Below are 21,825 nucleotides of genomic sequence, written 5' to 3'. Positions count from 1 at the left end.
TATACACTGTTTTATATACTGTAAAAATGAATCTTAGACATCACACGCAATAGAACAGTAATTTAAAAGACAATACCACACATTATTGTAATATTTGTATTATTTATTATTATTTTCATGCACACTCACTGTTTGGCTTGAAAGTGACAACTCCACGAACAGCTGATTTCCTTTCAGCAGTATGATATAATAGCAATATAATAGCAATATTTTAATACACCTGTATAAAATTAATTTAAGTACATGTACCAGAAGCGAGCAGATTATTGAATGTTTATGGTATTTACTTTATGTCTGTTGGGCAAATCTGAAATCATCAATGTCCTGAGGTCTGAAGATCTGAAAATAGTCTTCTTTAATGGCAAATACAATTTGCCATTAAACACCCTTTGGTGATTTGGATAGAATGAATTGATGTGCAATAAATGTGCATACGTACACTGCACTTGACAACATTGAGTTCTCAAGATAAAGGTAGACCTAAATCTCTTTTTAATATTAAGAATAATATAAACAATATGCAGGAAGTATATGTTATTACATACTGTAAGTGCACTAAGAACAAAACATGTCAAGATCCAGCTTGATCTTTTCCTAAACAGGGCGTTTTCATGGAGTTTTGCTGAGGAAATTCCAGGTCAAACAAACCTTCAAGCACACTTTAGAGTAATCGCTTACTACAACATGTCTACTGAAACGAAAAATGTACTACAGCTCAGTGTTTCCCTTAGGAGTTTTTTCAGCAGGGGTGGTAGAGTTAGCTGTTTTTAGGATTTAATTTAATTTTAATATAATTGTTTTAAGTGGTGGCTACGGTTTAGCAGCGCTGCATATAGGGGAAACACTGCAGTTTATGTTTTTAAAACTGACTTGCGTACACTATATACAAAAGTATGTGGACACCCCTTCAAATTAGTGGATTTGGTTATTTCAGCCACACCCATTGCTGACAATTTTATAAAATCAAGCACACAATCATGCAATAGACAAACATTGGCAGTTGAATGGCCTTACTGAAGAGCTCATTGACTTTCAACGTGGCACCGGCATAGGATGCCACCTTTCCAACAAGTCAGTTCGTCAAATGTTTGTCCTGCTAGAGCTGCCCCGGTCAACTGTAAATGCTGTTATTGTGAAGTGGAAACATCATCTAGGAGCAACAATGGCTCAGCTGTGAAGTGGTAGGCCACACAAGCTCACAGAACGGGACCCCCGAGTGCTGAAGGACATAGTGCGTAAAAACTGTCTGACCTCAGTTGCAACACTCACTACCGAGTTCCAAACTGCCTCTGGAAGCCACTTCAGAACGATAACTGTTTTTCTCGGGAGCTTCATGAAATGGGTTTCCATGGCCGAGCAGCCACACACAAGCCTATGATCAACATGCTCAATGCCAAGTGTCGGGCTGGAGTGGTGTAAAGCTCGCCGCCATTGGACTGCGGGGAATAATGGTCTGGGGCTGTTTTTCATTGTTCGGGCTAGGCCCCTTAGTTCCAGTGAAGGGAAATTTTAACACTACAGCATACAATGACATTCTAGACAATTTTCTGCTCCCAAATCTCTGCTTCCAACTTTATTCAACAGTTTGGGGAAGGCCCTTTCCTGTTTCAGCATGTCATTGCCCCCGTGCACAAAGCAAGGTCCATACAGTAATGGTTTGCCGAGATTGTTGTGGAAGAACTTGACTGGCCTGCACAGAGCCCTGACCTCAACCCCATCGAACACATTTGGGATGATTTTAGAATGCCAATTGCGAGCCAGGCCTAATCGCCAGGCCAACATCAAAGCCCAACCTCACTAATGCTCTTGTGGCTGAATGGAAGCAAGTCCCCGCAGCAATGTTCCAACATCTAGTGGAAAGCCTTCCCAGAAGAGTGGAGCCTGTAATAGCAGCAAAAGACGGATCAGCTCAATATTAATGCCCATGATTTTTGAATGAGATGTTCGAGCAGGTGTCCACATACTTTTGGCCATGGTGTTAATCATTCATAATTCTTTTGAGATTTAGAGATGTGTTAGCTGGATGTTTAATGGAGAAACTATCCTTGCATCAAGGAGCGTTACTCAGTCCAGGGAAAAATTTGAGTTCCACTGGTCACTGTAAATGATGAAGCCACGAAGTTCGAAGATGTAGAACTGTACAACAGTGAAATCATGTTAGTCCAGCACTGGTAGAGCCACGACAAAACATGTGTCTTCTGTAGAGTAATTAATTGAGGCACCTGTTTGGGTGAAAATATGCAGAGACTGTCAGAGCATTGTCTATTCTGTTAGGTTCAAGAGTCAGGGCTCGGGGGGCTCAGCAGGGCGACTCCACATAGTCGTTGTCGAGGCGTGGGTGGAAGTTCGACGCCAGCGAGCGGCTGATGACAATGACCCGGGGTGTGAGGCAGTCGTCGCGGCGATGCAGGATGTTCCAGATGAGCATGGCAGCGGCGAGCGTGGCCAATAAGCAGGCGGCGATGTCCACGTAGCACGAGTAGGACAGGTGTGTGTACGGGCCAATCCGGTAGAACGTCACCAAGCCGATCACCAGCACAAAACCTGGGGAGGGAGAGCGTTAGGGAAGGGTTAATTCAATGAGGCCTTAGTCATTCAAACCAGAGAGAGACAAATCTCTTGTGTATTTGGTCTCCATCTCAAACAATTGAATCAATTGAATTTCTTTAACGGTGCCGTTGATGGAGAGGGGATTTAGAATATCATCATCTCACTGTTGCCAACTCTACTAAAATCCTCACGATTCGTTCTAGTCAACATTTACAATATAGCAATCACAGGTAGAGGGGCAATACAAATCTATGGGGGATAATCAGTTGCTGGGATGAATATAGGAACCCTCATGACCCTTGGTCCCAATTATTATATTGAGTATGACCATATAATAGTAGGAACATTTTATACAGGTAGATCATGCTGCATATTGGCCTGCTGTGCTTAGAAATTCTCTGAGCTTTTAAGCCCAGAAGGTGATCTGCTTGTGGTCTTTAAATTCTAAAGGTTTCCTATCTGGGAGGACTACTGAGATTTCAGCATCAAAGGACACACGCAAGGAAATATCATCGTCATTCTTCTCAGAAAAGCTCTCCAAATAAGTTTGAAAGCCATTCTAATGTATTATTGATGTAATGTTAAAACATATTGTTGTAACTTACGTCACCATGATCATGGAAGATCGCAAAAAAGAGAAGGAGCCATTTATATCACTGTTCATCAACAAACGTTCATCAAGATACAATCCGCATTAAGTGAAACAGCACCACTGTTCGCCCCAACACCTTTGTTATTGTTTTGTTGGTGAAAACAAAGGAGAGGCGCATTGGGCAGCGCGGTAAAAAAAAAGAAAATGCTGTGAATATTCTGCTGTCCTATCGCATGTGCAATGATGTCAGAGGGGGAAAACTGTGTTTGTTGATTGCAGTAACTTCGTTGTTGTTGTATTAACCCAAACGGATGTGGCACTTTCACCAGTTAAGGATTTCAGCGTTAAGGTTTGGATATGAATTGGTGACAAAACCAAGGTGGGGAATTGACCCCTGTTCCCCCAACCAACCCTGTCCCCCCACAAAGTATGATGACAACATTTGATTTGTAACCAAAATTAACCATCACCCACAATGGATTGATCACTAGCCTAGATCTCAATGAGGAACTCCATTTCCCAGACTTAAGTGATGACTGGAGCCAGTCAATAGTTCAACAATAACACTCGTTTGGGAGCATGTCCGATCAACAGTTGGTATAAATAAAGGCACCAAAAATACTTGCTGGAAAAGGGGATGTTGGTCCATTAGGATATGAATCAGTCAGTTTCCTGTGGCTGGCCAGTAAGCCAGTGACAGTGCCGGACAAGCGTTATTTAAATGTTGTGTGAGAGTTTGGCTGTATATGGCTCTCTCTGTATGGGTGATTCCGATCCATAAGCCTGTCTTTGTTTATGGGAGTTTGTCGCTAGGTAATTGTAATGCCTGTGTGTGATTAATATATGTGTGTGTGTGTGTTTATGTTCCTTATGTGTCTGCATTTGTGTATGTAACTTGTGTGCAAGTGATTGTCTGGCCATCTGTGTGTTTAACGTGCCTGACTCATTTTTATTTAAAAAATCATAAAGCCCCTCCTCCCCAGTCCCCGGGCTCCAGGCTATGTGAGCCGTGTGAATGGCTTTTATTTGTTGGCACATTCTAATCTGTCGGGCTTCCTTCCTCTTTTTCCTCTTTCCATCCTTCCTTCCTTCCCTTCTCTCCACACCCCCCGCTTCAGGTTAGCATATGGGGATGTTTGACACAGTCAGACTGTCAACAACCTTCCTGAAAGACACTGACTGAACCCATTCTTATCTCATTGTAATAAAACGAGGTCCTGGAAATTCACTGAGCTTACTGCTTCCTGCTTGTCCTTCCAATTAATCTATTATCATTCTTAAACTAGGACAACTAGTAGTCATGTCATACCTGAATGACTTAGCATTATTAAATGAATAGAGAATGATTGGTATGACCACCAGCCCACTAAATGCCCTCAGCTTAATCCGCGGTGCACTCAACTGTGCTGTGAAGTCACCCACAAGCCTAAGAGGTCCCAGTGTTCAAATTCCTTGACTTTTTAAGCCTATCGCTTTTGGCTTGCCTTTCTCTTCCTCCAGAAAGAAGCACATATTTCCCTTGGTATTGTTCTTTTTGGAGATGCCATTGCCCCGTTGTGTATGGGAGACACAATAGCCAAGGCCACAGTTTGGGCTTAGTGCCAGCTATGCCCACCCCCCCCCCCCTCCCCATCTCATATTCACGTCTCAAACCCACGTGAATCTCTAACCCTTCACCTTTGATCCTCTTGATCCTCACGCAGAGCTCTCTACATTCCGTCGCACATTCCCGAGCCCGTCAGTCTCAGGGGTTGAAAACAGGCCAGTGTTACTCTCAGCCACAGCTCAGACCTGCTGCTGAACCCAGTGTTGAGATATCGCTGGGTGGAATTGGATATTGTTATCCCACCGTCTGCATGTGATAGCTGAGGTTTTTGGCACATCCCGAAAACAGAGCATTCTTTCCCGAGAAAGACTGGCTGCTCGTAAATATAACTCCCATTCACAGCGGAGAGAGAGAGAGAGAGGCCCATTCACTGGCTCTCAGTGGGGGAGGAGAGGAACTGCTGAGCGGTGGAGGTCTACTTAACTGGCCCGAACTCAGGAAGTGAAGGCAATGGGGGTGATGGGAAATCACTAAGTCTGCTGGTGTTCAATATATTATAAATAATGTCAAGATGTTTATTTATTTTTCCAGTGGTGGAGATGAAGATTATGAATTGCCTGGCTGGGCTGTGGGACAGTGGATGTGCATTGATTATTCAAATGTAACTGTTAACGGACATTACCCTTGGATTATTGTGAATAACTAATGGGTAACAACCAATCAGCATCCAGGATCCAAACCATCTGTTTTATAATATACTGTAGGCTAGCCTTGCCTTTTGAATCACTGTCAAGATCTGTCAAATCAGGTCTTGGCTCTGGCTGTTTGTATTTCCAAATAGTCTCTTATTTCATGGTCAATATAGTAACAGCTAAATATAATAAGACAATGAGAAGCCTTGGGAACACTGAAACCTAGGAACCATTGTTATCTCTACTGCCTTGAAGTCCTCACCAAGTAATCTATATTCTGCTCACTCTTGATGTCCAAATATGGTCTAGTCTTCATATAGTGGCATATGAGTACAAAGAATGATGCAATTTTTTCCCAGCGGCGGGTATTTTTATCTGGGGGAAGTAGGTGCTTCTGTATTTCTCTCACTCATTAGTCATGTCACTATTCTTATTAATGTCAACATGTGGGTTTATAATAGACGGGCTGTTGTTTTTGTTTTTTTACAGCTGAAAACAGCTCCTGACAACCGTCCTGAATATCCATCCATACCTAATTATTCTGCCATTGTATTAACATCTCACGCATTGATGAGACAAGTCCTTGTGTGCCGAACAATAGTTTGGCTCAGCACGTTCTTTTGGAAGGGGATGATTTGGGTGGGTCCCTTCTAAGACCTTCAGATAAAAGTCCCAGCGATGCGTGCCGAAGAAGCTAGCATTTTATCTCATGTCGATAGAGGGAACCCTTTATTTGCTCCTGTTCCCGGACATTCGTTGAACACAGGCATAAAAGCTAGGCCAGGCTTATCTGGACGGCAGCTGTTCCCACCCTACGGCGATGTGTATAAAAGGACGTTTTTGTACCGACCAACCCAATACACACGCGCGCACACCCGCCCTTCCAGCACACACACACTCAGTGGCCTGTCGAACTGTCTTTTGCGTCCGCTCCCTTCTCTTTCCTCCACTGCTTGGGGTTTGCATAACAGGTAGTCGCAGGCATTTCCTTGTCCTGAGCAGGGATATCCTGGCGCCCGACAGTCGCTCCCTGGCTCGCTGCAGCTCCGGCCGGCCGGCCCACCACACCGCACCGACCACCTGCTATATTTAGCCATCAGACCCTTAGATGCTGCCCCCGCTGTGCCACAATACTGACCGGGTCTGATATCCCTAAACAACAAGATGTGAGCCCAACACAACGTGACAACGTCATACCCCCCCCCCCCCCCCTCCCCAATGGGCACTTGGACAGGGCCATGCCCACACTGCCACACGGCCCTCTGGGATGGATGAATGGCGGGGGGGGGGGGTCTTGGTTTGCCCTCACCCCCTCCTCCTTTCCATTGCTATTCCTGGTGGTCCTTCTCTTTAATTGACTTTTCAAGAAAATTACATCTTGGAACGATAACAGCTGATCCTTTTTGGGGTTTTTGGTTTGTTTAGTCTCTCTGGATTTGTTAATTTTTTTGTCCTCTAGCCAAGCCTCAAAGCTCCATGGGTTTCTCTTATGTGTTGCACTGGGGAACGAGCGACTTTTGTTTCTTAGCAACACACTGTGACCATTTTTAGATCTGAGGAATGTTCAGAAAAATCAGAGAGTGATGAACACTATTGAACATTTCAAAGTTGAACCCAAGAGTTAGACACTTGCTCGTTCACTTTAGATTCCCCTGTAGTCTCACTTTATATCTGGTAGTGCATTGGTGTCTTGCTTTGGGCAGTAGGTATTTTATAGTGTGGTTCTCTAACTCAGGGGTTTTCAACCTATGGCTATGCAGGGGGTCCGCCAATTATAGTTATACTTTTTTGGGGGGGTGGTGGCGGGGGGGTTATGTAAAAAAAAAAAATGAATATCGCTAGCTGCAACAGAATACCATCGTGGATACCATTTTTATGTCTCTGCGTCCATGCCAAAATCTTGAACTATAGAAAAATCTTAGGCGGGCTGTGTAAGTAGTAATTTTCAGGATTGAAAAACGATTTCAGGATCTTAAACGACCAAAACTAGATAGAAAGCATGCAGAAAAGATTTTGAACTATATAATCTGTATAATACCATCTTTGAGAACTAACAATCAAATAAAAGCTAGACAGTTTGGGAGAATTTAACATTTTTAAAAACGGGCATTCAGAGCACAGCCCATTTGATTTTGTTATGTTTGAGCAGAGGAACACAGCATTAGCCATGGCAAAATGCACAGAATTGCAGGAAATAAGCTTTAAAACTGCAAAATTGTCTCACAGCTCCATGCCAAACTATGTAGAATTGCTGAAAATTTGCTTCAAAACTGCAACATTTTCTCAGCCCAATGGAAAAATGTGTAGAATTGCAGAAAATGTGTTTTACAACAGCAACATTTTCTCCCTGCCGCCAAGATGCCTTTATAGCTAATAGTGTTTACACTTCCTCTTTCCAATGAACTGTGATGAGGTCAAAATAATGAAACTGTCTTCCAAATCTATTCATTTTAAAATGTTGACTACTTCTACTTGCCATTATTATTCACCGGATGATAAGACAAGACGTGAATGATCTTTTTTGCTAACATATGATGGGGGTCGCTGGTTTGTCTGGATGGGGGTCCCTGGGTAAGAAAAGTTTGCCTCACATATGTTTAGGTGTTTGCTGGTGTCTGCAGGTCTCAACAAGTGTGTTTGTCTGTGTAGTGTTTGATATTGGATCATTCCATGTGAAAATGACACCAAAATGTCCAAAAATGTCCTATTTCACAGAAAGATCCCTTGAAGAAAGGATTTTTGACATCACCTGTGTTTAGCATTTTTGTTTTTTTATTTTCACATAGAATGACCGACTGTACTTGGCCGTCTGCAGTGTTCATGTGCAGGCTTGTTAGTTTCTGTTTTTTTTCTCTATTCTAGGTGTTGGATAGGCTGTAACATCTGGTTGCTTGAAAACGCAAGAAAAGGAACGTCTTCTCAATGTCAACTGCGTTTATTTTCAGCAAACTTAACATGTGTAAATATTTGTATGAACATAACAAGATTCAACAACTGAGGCGTAAACTGAACAAGTTCCACAGACATGTGACTAACAGAAATTGAATAAAGTGTCCCTGGACAATGGGGAGGTCAAAATCCAAAGTAATATTCAGTATCTCGTGTGGCCACCAGCTGCATTAAGTACTGCAGTGCATCTGCTCCTCATGGACTGCACCAGATTTACCAGTTCTTGCTGTGAGATGTTACCCCACTCTTCCACCAAGGCACCTGCAAGTTCCCAAACATTTCTGGGGGGGAATGGCCCTAGCCCTCACCTTCCGAGATTGACAATAAGCTCAGTCTGATGATGCTGTGACACACCGCCCCAGACCACAACGGACCCTCCACCTCCAAATTGATCCCGCTCCAGAGTACAGACATCGGTGTAACGCTCATTCCTTTGACGATAAACATGAATCCGACCATCACCCCTGGTGAGACAAAACCGCGACTCGTCAGAGAAGAGCACTTTTTGCCAGTCCTGTCTGGTCCAGCGACGGTGGGTTTGTGCCCATAGGCGACGTTGTTGCCGGTGATGTCTGGTGAGGACCTGTCTACAAGCCCTCAGTCCAGCCTCTCTCAGCCTATTGCGGACAGTCTGAGCACTGATGGAGGGATTGTGCTTTCCTGGTGTAACTCGGGGAGTTGTTGTTGCCATCCTGTACCTGTCCAGCAGGTGTGATGTTCGGATGTACCGATCCTGTGTAGGTGTTGTTACACGTGGTCTGCCACTGCGAGGACGATCAGCTGTCCGTCCTGTCTCCCTGTAGCACTGTTTTAGGCGTCTCACAGTACGGACATTGCAAATGTATTGCTCTGGCCACATCTGCAGTCCTCATGCCTAAGGCACGTTCTTTCTTTTGGTGTTTTTCAGAGTCCGTTGAAAGGCCTCTTTAGTGTCCTAAGTTTTCATAACTGTGACCTTAATTGTCTACTGTCTGTAAGCTGTTAGTGTCTTAACGACCGTTCCACAGGTGCATGTTCATTAATTGTTTATGGTACATTGAACAAGCATGGGAAACAGTGTTTAAACCCTTTACAATGAAGATCTGTGAAGTTATTAGGATTTTTTACGAATTATCTATGAAAGACAGGGTCCTGAAAAAGGGACGTTTCTTTTTTTGCTGAGTTTATTTGTGCACCATCTCAGAGCCACAGATATACATACTGTATATGCTAGTCTACCTTTTTTTGCAAGGGACTGGCAAGCTAGGGTCCTTTCTGCCTCCTTGAATGACCTCTAACATTACAACTAGTACCCGACAACTGACAAAATCATATACGGCTAACCAGTGGCGGTCTGTGAACCAGAGGTTGCCGACACTGGGGTAGGCTATATGTAGCTATAAACACTCTACCCCTTGTTCTGCGGTTAGTGTATTAAAGCCACATTCTTGGATTCGTTATTCTTCAAGAATCAATAAGTAAATATAAAACATTTGAGCAGATTCCCAGACTATAACTCTAACTAGGTTGGTATGGTACTCACTGGCCAACTGGAACAGCGCGGCGATGGCCTCCTCCCACCACTGGGAGTCCTGGGTGACGAAGGGCAGCTCCATCAGGCCCAGCAGGAAGATGAGCTGCCCGGCCGTCAGTGCCACCGTAGCCATCAGGTTACACGCTCGCATCATGTCAAACTGCACTGGGGGGGGGGGGCAGAGAGAGGGGGATACGTTTCTAGGATGATCTCTCTGGCCAAGACGTCAGGTTTACAGACATATTGATACATTGTTATTGATGGATCCATGTTGAGTTGTGCAAGTTTTTAGCTCAAACTATAGACCGAGACACTCCATCTGCTTGACAAGTCACTGTGATGACCTGTTGATTTGAGATTGCTGTGTGTCATACTGTGATATCGAATGAAAGGCTGTTGTCATAACCTTGGAAAAGGGAAGGAGAGCCACACACTCTAGGAGCTCAGATGCAATATCTGAATAACCTAATAACCAACGTTTCGTCATAACCTGACATAACCAGTCAATCAAGCCTTGATAGTAAGAATTTGAACTGTACCTTGTTTTTCTTATCAGTGTATGTTATAAATCAGTCCAATACAGCCCAGGCAGCCATCAGTTCTCACTGAATGAGATTGACCGTTTCTGGTTTATTTGCATCACATTCCTCAACTGTCAACAACTTGGTTTAGCATCTTGCTGTGTCTGGTTTGGTGATATACATGATCGTTGTTGATCTCCATGCACAAAAGATTACGTAACATTCAATTGCTTTATGGCATCGTCAACGATCTGCTGGTCTGAGCTTCATTCCCAGGGCACCTACTTTTTTATATTGCCGTTTTCCTAGTTTCTGAACTAGGCCTATGTAAAAAAAAAATATATATATATAGTAATAATCATAATGAGCGAACATTAAGAAACGGACATCGGACATGTCATTCCACTTACATTTGACGGTGCTGCGGGACTCTTGGTAGCCTGCAAACTCCGAGCCCCAGCCCAGGTCCTCACACGGCCTCTGAGACCCCTGACCTCTCCTATTGGATCCCCCAACACCGTGTTCATCCCGGCCCCTCTCTCCTCCAGTCATGACGGGACACATCCTCCACAGCCCCACGCTGCGCTTGCGTCCATCCTCCAGGGCCTGCAGCACCCAGCTGGGGGTGAAGGCCGCCACGTTGTTGAGGACCAGGGACAGCAGGGCCACCGCCACCGCCGCCGTCACCAGCCGCTGCACGGCCATGTGCCGCTGCCCGGCCACCACCGCCACCTCTCCCTCCCCCACCGCCCTCTCGTCGTCCCTCTGGTCCTCTCCTGCACTGCCCTGCCTCTCCTGGGCAGCAACACCAGCGATGCTCGGTGGCCCCCGGCTCTCCTCCTCTTCTACTGCCAGTCAGCTAGCGGCTAATGCTAACCCCAGGCAGTAATACTGCTGAAGAAAAACAGGAACGTGTTAGCTCAGCATATTGTTGTGTTGTTGGCTCAGCTCATGTTGTTAGCTTCATCCTCATTGAGTTTTTGGGGGTGGAGGTCAGTTGGTTCAGCTTTCCTCCTCGGAATGCACGGTGGGCAGGCGTGGGTTAATCCGACCGACGTCGAGGTCCATTCCACTGGCTTTGGTGACTGGCTGCAGCTTGGCTCTCGCTCTCGAACCTCGCTCCACGATTGTCTCTTCAACCGTCTCTTTTCCACTGATTTTTATTACCCTTTTTCTCCCCTCGTCTGATTTCTATTTGCTGCCCTCCTCTCCGTTGGTTCTCTGCAGCTGTTTCAAGCTTTTCTCTTCTCTGTGTAGGCGTCTGCCTCCCCCGCTCCCCCAGTTTCTTTCTTTCTTCTGTTTTTTTCTTCTTCAAACTCTCCACAGGGGTGGCGGGGGAGTGGAGACGCAGAGTAGAGCAGCAGAGCAGATCCTCTGGATCGTGTTGCTAAGGGCCAGTGGCTCACTGGCGGCTCACTGAGGCTTAACCAAGGAAGGGCTTTGTCAACTGGGAGAGTCTTCTTCTGACCCTCACTCTCTCTATCTCTCGCGCTGTCTCTCTGTCTCTGTGTGTGTGAAGTGTTGGTTCAGGGTGGGAGATATTAGTCTGTGGCTGCAACAGGTTTGACCAGACAACTCCCTCCCTCACTCTGTGTGAGAATGTGCGCTCCTGAGACCCACTCAGAGACGACGAATGGGAGTGTTTTCAACCCTAAGAGCCTACGGGGCTTTCTAGCTGCTGCAGCTCCTCCTCTCTCTCTGTGTGTGTGACAATGACAAACACACTGGCCCCCACTGTCCGACCAGCAACAGGATGGGTTTCCTGAGAGGAAAAAGGTCGGAGGGGGGCAAAAGGCAGTCGCAGTCTCTCTCTCTCTCTCTCTCTCACTCACTCACTCTGATGGTTACTATAGTTATTTTTCTGGCTCTGAAACATCTGTTTAAGATGTGGATTCACAGACTGATAGATCCGTGGGGATTTGAGGGGCTGTGTTTGTATGGTCTATGACCATAGAGAGCAGGCTTTTGGCTGCCAGTGCAGAGCAGTGCTATATAACATGGGTCTCTGCAAGGCGAGCTTGGCCTCCTTTTTCCCTGCCAGTGACTCCCAGGGCCCCTAAACATTCCGGGAATTTACTGTTGCCTAACTTTAAAAACCACCCCACATCTGTATCAGTTAAAGAGAGACGATTGAGAGGGGGGGGGGGGGGGGGGTCGAGAATGAGTGTGAGAGTGAGTTGGATCTCCCTGCAACTATTCTCCTATGCCTAGTCCCCTGTAAAAAGCATACCTCTCAGGTTTGGCTTCCTGCCCTGAGTTCTGGGTCGGGATTCCCACGTACAGAATACTAATGTCTGTGATTTAAATGTTTACGTGTTAAAGGGGTTTAGAAGAAATGTAGAGGAGTTGATTGGGTTAGATGTTGAAAGTGGAGCCTGGGAAGTGTATATGAAGACTAGCTTCTCTTGTGCCAGACATCAGTGGCTAACATGCATATGCAAGAAATCAAATAGCTATAACAAATACTTTCAACGTTTTACTGAATGTCGTTGAATCACGAAGGAAGTGGTTTACAATGTTTTATTTTCTCCGATGCTAATCGAGGGTTTTTCTATTCTCCCTATTGCATTATGGATTCTGATCTTATCTTTGTCATACACTATACTTTATCAAGCAAAATGTCTCCCTATCCTGTCTGTGAGAAACAAATACACACCTTATACGTAATATATGCCATTTACCAGACGGTTTTATCCAAAGCAACTTAGTTGTGCTTGCATACATTTTACGTATGGGTGGTCCCGGGAATCGAACCTACCAGCTTAGCGTTACATGCAGCATGCTCTACCGACTGAGCTACAAAGCACCACATACTCAAACAAAATGTCTCTCTCCTCTCTCTCTGCAGTGAGGCAGTATGGGAGAACATGGCGAGGATGTGTGTGAAGAACCGGCGTCTGGACGTGGCACGGGTGTGTCTGGGCAACATGGGTAATGCCAGGGCGGCGCGGGCGCTACGGGAGGCCGAGGCCGAGCCTGAACTGGAGGCCAGGGTAGCAGTACTGGCCCTTCAACTGGGCATGCTGGTAAGGAAGCCAACAAAGCAGTAGGTGATCATAGCAGATAATGGTGGCTTCACTTCATTTTTAATTAATTTCCTTAGCCAGGTATTGTCATTCTTGGTACATCGAGTAAAATAATTGTACATTATAGGTTGTTCAATTCTATCATTACCACATATAGCCACTTAGTACCAGTAGAATTACCTATGTGATTACCCTGTAATAGTGTAGTTAGTAAGTACGTGCTATTATGGAGGACTTACCACTTTTGTGTCATTAGTAGTATATCTGTCCATACCAACACACTACATGTGTACTGTATGTAAAGTCATCATTACAGAAGAACTTCTTACCCAGGGATAATTCCTCTAATCTTAAGTGTTTATTTTCCATTGGTCCACAGGAGGATGCAGAGAAGCTGTATAAGAGCTGCGGGCGCTTCGACCTCCTGAACAAGTTCTACCAGGCATCTGGCCAGTGGCAGCAGGCCGTGGAGACAGCAGAGACCCACGACCGTATCCACCTCAGGACCACTTACTACAGCTATGCCAAATACCTGGAGGCCATCGGAGACAAGAGCATGGCCCTCGTGTTGTAAGAGCCAGCTTAGCACTGATGCTGTAACTGTTAACCTTTGATATGTTCGCTTTTAATTTGACACTTAGCATTTGAACCAAGCAGCAAATCACTACTGCTTCTACAGTGCATTCACATTTTCACCTGAACTTTGCAATAACAGCCTATTGTTGTACTAGATATACAGTGCATTCGGAAAGTATTCAGACCCCTTGCCTTTTTCCCCATTTTATTACGATACAGCCTTATTCTAAAATGCATTTCCCAAAAAATGTAATCAATTTACACACAATACCCCATAATGACAAAGCGAAAACCGTTTTTTTAAATGTTGGCAAGTGTATTAGAAATGAAAACAGAAATAACTTATTTACTTAAGTATTCAGACCCTTTGCCATGAGACTCGAAATTGTGCTCAGCTGCATCCCTGTTTTCATTGATCATCCTTGAGATGTTTCTGAAACTTGATTCCAGTCCATCTGTGGTAAATTCAAATGATTGGACATGATTTGGAAAGGCACACACCTGTCTATATACGGTCTCAGTTGACAATGCAAGTCAAAGAAAAAACTAAGCCATGAGGTCGAAGGAATTGTCCGTAGAGCTCCGAGACAGGATTGTGTCAAGGCACAGATCTGGGGAAGGGTACCAAAACATTTCTGCAGTTTTGAAGGTCCCCAAGAACACAGTGGCCTCCATCATTCTTAAATGGAAAAAGTTTGGATCCACCAAGACTCTTCTTAGAGCTGGCTGCCCGGCTAAACTGAGCAATCGGTGAAGGGCCATGGTCAGGGTGACCAAGAATCTGATGGTCACTCTGACAGAGCTCCAGAGTTCCTCTGTGGAGATGGGAGAACCTTCCAGAAGAACAACCATCTCTGCAGCACTCCACCAATCAGGCCTTTATGGTATAGTGGCCAGACGGAAGCCACTCCTCAGTAAAAGGCACATGACAGCCCGCTTGGAGTTTGCCAAAAGGCACCTAAAGACTCTCAGACCATGAGAAACGAGATTCGCTGAATATCTGAATACCAAGCGCCACATCTTGAAGAAACCTGGCACCATCCCTACGGTGAAGCATGGTGGTGGCAGCATCATGCTGTGAGGATGTTTTTCAGTGGCAGGGACTGGGAGACTAATCAGGACCGAGGGAAAGATGAACGGAGCAAAGTACAGAGAGATCCTTGATGAACACCTGCTCAAGAGTGCTCAGGACCTCAGACTGGGGCGAAGGTTCACCTTCCAACAGGACAACGACCCTAAGCACACCGCCAAGACAACGCAGGAGTGGCTTTGGGTAAAGTCTCTGAATGTCCTTTGAGTGGCCCAGCCAGAGCCCGGACTTGAACCCAATCGAACATCTCTGGAAAGACCTGAAAATAGCTGTGCAGGGATGCTCCCCATCCAACCTGACAGAGCTTGAGAGGATCTGCAGAGAATAATGGGAAAAACTCCCCAAATACAGGTGTGCCAAGCTTATAGCATCATACCCAAGAAGACTCGAGGCTGTAATCGCTGCCAAAGGTGCTTCAACAAAGTACTGAGTAAGGGGCTGAATACTTATATAAATTTAATATTTACGTTTTTATTTGTAATAAATGCCCTAAAATTTTTAGAAACCTGTTTTTACTTTGTCATTATGGGGTATTGTGTGTAGATTGATGAGGGAAAAATATATTTAATCAATTTTAGAATAAGGCTGTAACGTAACAAAATGTGGAAAAAGTCAAGGGGTCTGAATACTTTTCCGAATGCTCTGTACACTCAACTGTGTACTTCCTCACAGTTCTCTGTCTGTTTTAGCTTTGAGAAGTCTGACACCCACCGGTTCGAGGTACCCAGGATGCTCCTAGATGATGCACTGTCTCTGGAGATTTACGTCAACAAAATGAAGGACAAGTAAGTCTGGGAATGGTGGAGTTAGTTTTATTCTGTCCTCAATGCAGACTCTCTATTTACTACTGATTCTAGACTTTTAATGATTTTAACGTGTACTCATTTATTTAAAAAAAAAGTATAAATACAGACATATGAACATTGTTGAGTATTTGACATGCAGTTTCCTCTGACCCAGAAACATCTATAAGTGGTGGGCTCAGTATCTGGAGAGCCAGTCAGACATGGAGTCAGCACTACGCTACTACGAGTACGCACAGGACTTCCTCTCTCTGGTCCGCGTGCACTGCTACCTGGGGAACATTCAGAAGGTAACACACATTTGTACCAGGGGGGAACATTTATGACATAGCACACATTTGTGGCAATTACATGTTTTGAGAAGGGAACTGTTTCTACTCATAAGGATTGTTAAATACTTAAATATGAAAACACAACCTAGCCGTGAGGTAAATATGCAATGAGAATACTATATATTTCACAGGCGTCGGAGATAGCCAATGAGACGGGGAACCGTGCTGCCTCGTACCACCTAGCCCGGCAGTATGAGAGTCAGGAGGAGATCAAACAGTCTGTCCACTTCTACACACGAGCTCAGGCCTACAACAACGCCATCCGCCTCTGCAAGGTAACAAATGGACCTCAATCACAATTTAGACTTTCTCCATTCACCTGTGTCCCACTGGCCATAGCAATAAATGAATTACCTACCTATATATAATTATTATATGAAAGATTTATTACAGACTGATTACGTTGTTTCTTATTTATTTCAGAACGCTGTTTGCATTATTGAGGCTATGGATGCGGTTCCAATCCAGTGCTGTATTGTCTGTGGGCCATTGGATGACTTGTGTTGTGTTTTGTGTTCAGGAGAATGGTCTGGATGACCAGCTGATGAACTTGGCTCTCCTCAGTAACCCAGAGGACATGATGGAGGCTGCCTGTTATTACGAGGAGAAGGGTTCTCATATGGACCGTGCTGTCATGCTCTACCACAAGGTTAGTATTTTACCTCGGACCTCCCTGTTCTCCCCCCTGGCTTAAATACATACAGAAGGAGGTAGTGCATTCTAAATTGTGCCACAAGGGGGCATTAGCGCACTGATATTTGTATAGGGACGCATTGGCTTCCAAGTCCATTGATGCTACAGTATGCCCACAAACCCACACACTTGCACACATGATAATACTGTCTCTGATGTTTCTCTCACACATGGATCTCTGTCTCTCTATTTTTCTCAGGCTGGTCATTTCTCCAAGGCTCTGGAGGTGGCCTTTGCTACAGAACAGTTCGCTGCACTGCAACTCATAGCAGAGGACCTGGATGAGACATCTGACCCAGCCCTGCTGGCCCGCTGCTCTGACTTCTTCATCAAACACGGCCAGTATGAGAAGGCTGTGGAGCTGCTTGTGGCCGCCAAGAAGGTACTTTACCCCTGCCTTGTATGTCTTATAAACCTTGCTCGGGTCGTTCCACCAATTCGGGGCCTTTTGAGAAGTGTAACTTGGTCCAAAAAAAAGTTAGATTTCTCTTTCTCTTACATTCATGTCATGAAGAGCATATGTTCAACTTAATAAAAATGTAAATTAAAAAATACATCTCACGAGGTTAAATGAAAGGATGATTCTAGTAATAAGTGCCTATTAAGTGCCAAATATAGTAACAGGGTTGACCGTAACAGGGTTGACGATATTTTTTTAAAGAAGCCATAAATCCCCATGTGACAGGTGGAATGGAAGTTTGTTGTGTGCAACAGGGGGTGGCAAATGAATGCAAGCTTCACAAAAAATGAAATTCTTAAAACAGAGCAGAACCAGCTCACCTTCTTGTACTCTATGATTTTACTATTGGATGTACAATGTTTCTTTAAAAATATATATATTTAAAAAGGAATAGTTTCACCACATTAAAATGAGAGTTCGGTTTACGTAACAGGGTTGACCTTCAAATGGGGGACAGACGTAAATGAATCACTAATCACATGAAATAAATCATCTTCAGAAATGACTGTCAAGGCAACAAAATAACTAGGGCTTCACAATGATGGTGAAACTTGAAGAAATTGAGGGATTAAGTGGGTAAAAACTTCCTAGAAGTGACACACACAGGAAAAACAAAATGCTACCATTTGGCACTTTAGCAAGGCTTTAGTCATATAAAAAAATTGGATTTATTGAATACTCCATGTGGTCTATATTAAAGGGCACTTTATTTAATATAACAGGCAAATTCAATATTGGTGTACAATTTCTAATTAACACCCTAAAGTCGATCTAAGTAGCATAAAAAATCCCCATCAAAATCCGTCAGTTATAAGCTATAGATATGTTGTTTTGCATTGTATGCGTCTCAATCCACCGCATCCGCCGATGTCGCACTTCCACAACTGCGGTGAAAGGTGGCAGAGCTAGAGCGGTGTTTGTCAGACCATGAGACATCCCGAAAATCGGTCTTCTCACGAAAACGTCTGTAGCGTCTGAACGGTTTGACCTATACATTATTATGGAAAGGGGAGACTCTCACAAACACGATGGTGCTTTCTGTTTTGTTCTGCGTGTTAGGGGACTCATCTGAAGGTAACCGGTACCGGTTTTAAGAAATGAATGGAAGTATAAAGGTAGTTTTGTGCCTATATATATATATTTATATTTCTTGAGCTTTCTAATATCGCCTATATATAGAACAAACACTTCAAACCCTTGTTTTATGCTTATTTTTTTGCCATTTATGCATGTGTTATTCATTGTGTTTCTCTGGGCTAAAGGCAAAATTCTATATGTTATCAAATAATAAAGAACACAAAAAAAATGATACCTGAAGGGGTCCTAAAATTCCAAGTCAAATAGTAAATGATCCATAGTATGACCATCTTAAAACAATTCCATTTGTCAGCTTGGAACACCCCCCGCTCACATATCATGCACATAACTGGTGTCTGTTGTGTGTGCGAACTTATACCATCTTTGCTCATGATGAGTACATGTCTTTTGTCTATAAATGTGTGTGTGTTCAACCCCAGTACCACGAGGCCCTGCAGCTGTGTCTGGACCAGAGCCTGACCATCACTGAGGACCTGGCTGAGAGTATGACCGTGACCAAGGAGTCCAAAGACCTCTCAGAGGAGGCCCGCAAGGAGCTACTGGAGAGAATAGCTGACTGCTGCATGCGCCAGGGCAACTACCACCTAGCCACCAAGAAATACACACAGGCTGGCAACAAGCTAAAAGTGAAGAGCCTGGGGTTTGGGGTGCATCTCAGTAGTCTGAAGTGGCATCTCTATTTCCTCCTCTTGTTTTTCTTCATTTCCTCTATCCTTCATATGCTATGATCTGAGAGATCTGATTTAAGCAACTGAGATGCACCCCACTTATAGACGAACTATTAAACAGTACTCCTTAAGACACCATTATCATGGTAACTTGTAGTTATATAGATTTATGTTATCCAAGAAACGTGAGATCTGTCATTTTCAGTATTGTGTTTTCTGCTTTATCTTTGTCTTTAGGCAGGTGTGGATGTTAGTTACAAGCATCAAATACAATGTTACACTATAATTGTTGCTTAAATTTGGTCCATGTCTGTTGATGCAGTACTTAAAGTCCCTTGTTGCGGCTATTCCAAACACATCTCCTCTCTGTTTCACAGGCCATGCGGGCGCTCCTGAAGTCAGGGGACACAGAGAAGATAGTGTTCTTCGCTGGCGTGTCACGTCAGAAGGAGATCTACATCATGGCCGCCAACTACTTGCAGTCTCTGGACTGGCGGAAAGATCCGGAAATCATGAAGAACATTATTAGCTTCTACACCAAAGGCAGGGCTCTGGACCTGCTAGCTGGCTTCTATGAAGCTTGTGCCCAGGTAGGGAACTACTTCATAATATTGAAAGTTCTTGAAAAGGTCCTACGTGTTTATTAGTTTTAACTTCAGTCTGGTAATATATTATGTATTGGCCATATATTACAATGACAATTTCTAGTACAGTTATTCCAACGTTTGTTATATGAGTATTTATAAACTAGTAACATTATGCATGGATATTCCGGTAATGCTAACAGATTCATAACTTTGTCTCATAAGCCTAATCTCTAATGTACTTCAATATTGAGGGTGAATGTGTGAATCTGTTTACCTCTGTTAGGTGGAGATAGATGATTACCAGAACTATGAGAAGGCGCTGGGTGCTCTGACAGAGGCCTATAAGTGCCTTTCGAAAGCTAAGGGCCGCAGCCCAGACGAACACGAGGCTCGCATGGCTGAGCTGCAGCACAAGATCACTCTGGTCAAGAGGTTCGTCCAGGCACGCAGGTAAGAACACTGCACTCTCTCTCTTTGTCGGTCTATTTCTGTCTCTCTCTCTCTCGCTTTCTGTTTCACTTTCTTTTAGTCATATATTGAGTGGCAGTCACTGCTACAAGGCTCTTTAATATACATGCCATGATCCTCTGATTTAGGTTTGTCTTGATACAGGTAGAGTAGTTACGGAGAGGATATTTTGTGGATCTCACTGAAGGAGATTTGATGTGTGATCCTGTCTGTCCATCCCCTGTCCCTGTAGGTTGTATGAGGAGGACCCAGGTGAGGCAGTGCGTCTGTGCGAGGCCCTGCTAGAAGAGCCAGACCTGGACCCTGCTGTCAGGATAGGAGATGCATATGGCTTCCTGGTGGAGCATCACTGTCAGCAGGGCAGCTTCCAGGTGGTGAGTGTCTAGTGATACTAGTGTACACCATCATTATCATGAACATCAACATTTTCAGCCTCATTTTCATCTTGATCTTGCTTGTCGTCATTACCATTATCGTCACTGTCTTCATGAATTCATGTAGCGGGATACAATATTTATAGACCTATACATACAGCAGTGAGCATCCTAATTCTCAGTCCATATTCTCGGCTCGGCAGGCCTACCGCAAGCTGGAGGATCTGCAGAAGCTGCTGCCCTCTCTGAACATCAGCTACTACGTGAGCCAGGGCAGCCTGGATGCCCTGCAGAGGGCAGTGGGTGTACCCCTGGGCCGGGGGCAGCTCTCAGGCAGGGGAGACCGACGCAACAGCGGGGGAGAGGAGGACGAGGTGGAGGAGGACGAAGCCCTGGTGTCCCACCAAGGGGACTGAGGGCTGGGACACAACCCTGGTCTTGTGGGGCAAGAGGGTGTGCACGGTTTTGTTGTAGCCCAAAGCTGTCTAACCTGATTCAGCTAATCACGGTCTTGATGAGCAGTTGATTGGTTGAATCAGAGTCCTAGGCTGGGACAAAAGCCTGCATATACTGCAGCCCTGCAAAAACAGGAATAAAGAACGCCTCACTAAAGCCACAGAGACTTCTAAATTAGGACTAGAGAGACAAGGTGGCCTGATTCTATGGCCATTTCATACAGGGTTAAAAACCTAACACGTTGCACCCTCCAAGAGGATGGATAGTATACTCAGTGGAGAGTATAATGTTACACCCGATGGATCACTCAGACCAATTACACATTTTATGAGTATATTTATGGTAGATGAAATTCAAAATATATTTACCATACAAATAGTTGGATTTCAGATATTTTTTACACTAATAAGCCTCTACTTCCATTTGACAGAAATTAAAAATACATTGCTATACCTTGCACAACTATACAATATTTGTTCTGCTGATGCCGTTTAGCGTTTTGCTTTATGCAGAATGTTCTCTTTCAACTCAAAATAAAGCCGCCTTCGGATCTGAAAGTTGTGTGCATCTTGGACCTAAACCGTCCTGAAATTGAAACACCAATGTTTTCTTTACCTGAAATGCATTTTGTATTTGTGGTCAGAGTTTGTACATTTCAACTGAATGTGGTTTGTGTCGTGTGTATTGATAGTGTTTTGTACATTTCTGTGAGTTAAATTGAAATCTTTGAGATATTTTGTAAAGTAATCTGTACAGTATTTTACAATTTTTAAATAAAATGTTTATACCTTTCTTGGGTGATGCCAACAAACCCACATACACACGTCAGAA

General features: G+C 44.3%; 2 protein-coding genes across 3 annotated transcripts in view; one reads left to right on the top strand and one right to left on the bottom strand.

Moving 5' to 3' along the window:
• Positions 1-21,786, top strand: part of ift140 (intraflagellar transport 140 homolog (Chlamydomonas)) — a 47,827-nt gene extending 26,041 nt beyond the window's left edge. For both annotated transcript variants that reach the window (XM_055923968.1, XM_055923974.1), the window contains 12 exons: positions 13,212-13,389; positions 13,769-13,959; positions 15,745-15,840; positions 16,016-16,148; positions 16,322-16,465; positions 16,711-16,839; positions 17,083-17,265; positions 18,861-19,067; positions 19,487-19,699; positions 19,980-20,146; positions 20,397-20,538; positions 20,742-21,786. In XM_055923968.1, coding sequence (XP_055779943.1) covers positions 13,212-13,389; positions 13,769-13,959; positions 15,745-15,840; positions 16,016-16,148; positions 16,322-16,465; positions 16,711-16,839; positions 17,083-17,265; positions 18,861-19,067; positions 19,487-19,699; positions 19,980-20,146; positions 20,397-20,538; positions 20,742-20,954 — 1,996 coding nt within the window. In that variant the 3' untranslated portion in view covers positions 20,955-21,786. The remainder of the gene's footprint in view (positions 1-13,211; positions 13,390-13,768; positions 13,960-15,744; positions 15,841-16,015; positions 16,149-16,321; positions 16,466-16,710; positions 16,840-17,082; positions 17,266-18,860; positions 19,068-19,486; positions 19,700-19,979; positions 20,147-20,396; positions 20,539-20,741) is intronic.
• Positions 476-12,060, bottom strand: tmem204 (transmembrane protein 204). Its single transcript, XM_055923994.1, has 3 exons — positions 10,774-12,060; positions 9,852-10,007; positions 476-2,544 (listed from the first exon to the last, which is right to left on the bottom strand). Exons 1-3 carry the CDS (start codon positions 11,066-11,068, stop codon positions 2,300-2,302), a joined length of 696 nt encoding a protein of 231 aa, XP_055779969.1. The 5' UTR covers positions 11,069-12,060; the 3' UTR covers positions 476-2,299.
• Positions 21,787-21,825: the final 39 nt, after the last annotated feature.

This window comes from Salvelinus fontinalis, chromosome 1 (assembly GCF_029448725.1).
Source record: "Salvelinus fontinalis isolate EN_2023a chromosome 1, ASM2944872v1, whole genome shotgun sequence".
Classification (NCBI taxonomy): domain Eukaryota; kingdom Metazoa; phylum Chordata; class Actinopteri; order Salmoniformes; family Salmonidae; genus Salvelinus; species Salvelinus fontinalis.
This window is presented reverse-complemented; position numbering and strand designations above follow the sequence as displayed.

Excerpts from the sequence above, each read along its gene's own strand:
- tmem204 (XM_055923994.1), bottom strand. The coding sequence starts at position 11,068 with ATGGCCGTGCAGCGGCTGGTGACGGCGGCGGTGGCGGTGGCCCTGCTG. Across the intron at positions 10,008-10,773 it reads GTCCCGCAGCACCGTCAAAT|TGCAGTTTGACATGATGCGA; the intron begins GTAAGTGGAATG and ends CCCCCCCCCCAG. Across the intron at positions 2,545-9,851 it reads CGCGCTGTTCCAGTTGGCCA|GTTTTGTGCTGGTGATCGGC; the intron begins GTGAGTACCATA and ends CTCCCTCCCCAG.